Below are 3,321 nucleotides of genomic sequence, written 5' to 3' on the forward strand. Positions count from 1 at the left end.
AAACAGACACAGAGAGAAACACGGTAACCAATAAATACAGAACAGGAATCATGCTGAAAAATAAAGATGAATGAACATTTGGACACTGCAAGGATTATTTTACACTATACTTACACTGAGATTCCCTGTGAACAGGCAGGCCAATCACAGAGTCCAGCTCTCCATTTCTTCCAGGACTCTCTGAACAGGCTTTAACTCTGTTACCCAGAGCTCTGTGTGCTCTCTACGCCCCCTGCTGGTCATGAGCGCCCTGCAGGGAGGTTTGTGTCTGAGCTCTCAGTTACACTCACTCACTGTGTGTCTTGCACAGTAATATGTGGCCGTGTCCTCAGACCTCAAACTGTTCATTTGCAGGTACAGGGTGTTCTTGGCGTTGTCTCTGGAGATGGTGAATCGGCCCTTCACGGCGTCGACATAATAGGTGCTACCACCGTCATAACTAATACCTGCAACCCACTGCAGCCCCTTCCCTGGAGCCTGGCGAACCCAGCTCATGTAGTAATTACTGAAGGTGAATCCCGAGGCTGCACAGGAGAGTTTCAGGGACTTTCCAGGCTGCACTAAGCCTCCGCCAGACTCCACAAGCTGTACCTCACACTGGACACCTGCAAACACAGAGACTGATGGTCAGAACACTGTCACCAAAACAAAACAAAACATTTTTTTTTTCTCTTTCTCATATCCATAAAACACACAGAATCCTTTCTGCATAAATTACCTTTTAAAATAACCGCAATGAAAACCAGGCTGATCCCCAAGTCCATGGTAAAATGTCTGTGTTCAGTGCTGATCTCTGAATGGGAGGTCAGGAAATTTAGGGCTGAGCTCCTCTGCCAGAGCTGCAGGGTCAGGGCAGGGCTGGTTTTCAAGAGTACAGGGAAACCTTATTTGCATGTCTTCCTGCTGTAGCAGGCTGGTAGCTGGGCCTGGGGAGAAGGCAGTGCCCAGAGCAGATATAAGACATCAGAGCCTGATGACAGTTACTGAAATCAACACAGTGTGGTGTGGAAGCTCCTTATGTACTTTTCCCTGTTAATGACTCACCACTTTATTTAGTTCTCTTTTGTGCATAAGCACAAAACATCCTGTGTATTTACACTGGTATGTCTCCTCAGTATAGATGTGAAATTAAACAGCTCCACACACAGTTTTGTTTCTATGTAATATCTCAGCCTTTCCTGTTATCTGGGCTGGACCTGGCTTCTCCCTGTTCAGTCTTGGACAGGGTTGCCTGGAGAGGTCATTAGAATTCATTCTCTGTTATGGGAACACTTGTGACTCTTCTGAATTCTACTCATTTCTGAGACAATACTCTTCTCAGGGAATAGAAGGCTTGCAAATGTGACATTCCTTGTCACTGCCTGTTTTTCCTTTGTTGTTTGCTATTGAGGCATATTTTTATTGGCAGCAAAATCAGTTGGTTTGAATCCTGAAGTCTCCCCATGATTTCTTTAAATTCCCATCATTCTATTCTTCCATCTTTATGTCAGGAAACACATCACTGGCTTTGTGCTAGTTTTATTATTATTATTATATTTTTATTTTTATTTTTATTAATGGCAGTTTATTCCATTTGTATCCCACCTGTAGCTCCCTTCCAATCCCACCCTCCCTCCTCTTCTCCCACCATGTATAATGATAGGGGTGGTCCTCCTCCCCTTCATTATGATCCTAGTATATCAGGTCTCATCAGGAGTGTCTTCCTCTGTGGTTTCTTTAGGGCTGCACCTTCCCAAGGGGGAGGTGATCAAAGAGCAGGCCAATCAGTTTTTTGTCAGAGACAGTCCCTCTTCCCATTACTAGAGAACCAACTTGGACACTGAGCTGCCATGGGCTACATCTGTGCAGGGGTTCTAGGTTATCTCCATGAATGGTCCATGGTTGGAATATCAGTCACAGAAAAGACCACTATGTCCAGATTTTTTTGGTTCTGTTGCTCTCCTTATGGAGATCCTGTCCTCTCCAGGTCTTTCTATCTCCTCCTTCTCTCAAAAGATTCCTTTCACTCTGCCCAAGCTTAGCTATAAGTCTCAGCATCTGCTTTGATACTATGCAGGGCAGAGTCTTCCACAGGCCCTCTGTGGTAGGCTCCTGTCCTGTTCTCTCTTTTCCCCCTATTCTGATGTCCATCCTCTTTCCCACTCTGAATGAGGATTAAGCATCTTACCCAGCATCCTCCTTCTTGATTAGCTTCTTTAGGAGTACAGATTTTATTACTTTTATCCTATATTATATGTCTAATATCCACTTATGAGTGAGTATATACCCGGTGTCTTTCTGCTTCTGGGTTACCTCACTCAGGTGATCTTTTCTAGGTCCTACCATTTGTCTGAAAATGTCATGATTTCCTTGTTTTTAATTGCTGAGTAGTATTCCATTGTTTAATTGTACCACAATTTCTGTATCCATTCCTTAATTGAAGGATATCTGGGATGTTTCCAGGTTCTGGCTATTACAAATAAGGCTGCTACAAACCTGTTTGAGCAAATGTCCTTATTGTATCCTTGAGCATCTTTTGGATATATGCCTGACAGCGGTATAGCTGGATCTTGAGGTAGCACTATTCCTAATTTTCTGAGAAAGTAGCAGATTGATGTCCAAGTGGTTGTATAAGTTCACATTCCCACCAGCATTGGAGGAGGGTTGCCTTTCTCAACATCCTCTCCAGCATGTGTTGTCACTTGAGTTTTTGATCTTAGCCATTCTGATGGGTGTAAGGTGAAATCTCAGCTTTGTTCTGAATTGCATTTCCCTGATGACTGACGACATTGAACATTCTTTAAGTGTTTTTCTGCCGTTTGATATTCCTCTGTTGAGAATTCTGTTCAGTTTTGTAACCCAAATTTTATTTGGATTAAATGATTTCTCGCTTTTTAACTTCTAGAGTTCTTTATATAATCTGGATATTAGCCCTTTGTCAGATACATGGTTGGTGAAGATCTTTTTTCCGTCTGTAGGCAGTCATTTGTTCTGGTAACAGTGTCCTTTTCTTTACAGAAGCTTTTCAGTTTCATGATGTCCAATTTATTGATTGTTTATCTTAGAGCCTGTGCTGTTGGTGTTCTGCTCTGGAAGTTGTCTCCTTTGACCATTAGTTCGACGCCCTTCCCACTTTTTTATGATAATCTATTTAGTGTGTCTTATTTTGTGTTGAGGTCTTTGATCCACTTAGACTTTAGTTTTGTGCAAGGTGATAAGTATGGATCTATTTGCACTTTTTTTTTTTTACATGTACATGCCTCGTTGGACCAGCACCATTTGTTGAAGATGCTGTCTTTTTTCCATTGAATGGTTTTGGCTTCTTTTTCAAAAATCAAGTAT

The 3,321-nt window shown here is 42.3% G+C and overlaps 1 gene segment (V, D, J or C); it reads right to left on the reverse strand.

Annotated features, from left to right (window-relative positions):
- Nucleotides 1-276: 276 nt before the first annotated feature.
- On the reverse strand, nucleotides 277-873 carry LOC110540191 (immunoglobulin heavy variable 3-23-like). The segment is given in 2 exon segments: nucleotides 277-605; nucleotides 719-873. Coding segments are annotated over 2 exon segments (375 nt in total).
- Nucleotides 874-3,321: the final 2,448 nt, after the last annotated feature.

This window comes from Meriones unguiculatus, chromosome 7 (assembly GCF_030254825.1).
Source record: "Meriones unguiculatus strain TT.TT164.6M chromosome 7, Bangor_MerUng_6.1, whole genome shotgun sequence".
Taxonomy (NCBI): domain Eukaryota; kingdom Metazoa; phylum Chordata; class Mammalia; order Rodentia; family Muridae; genus Meriones; species Meriones unguiculatus.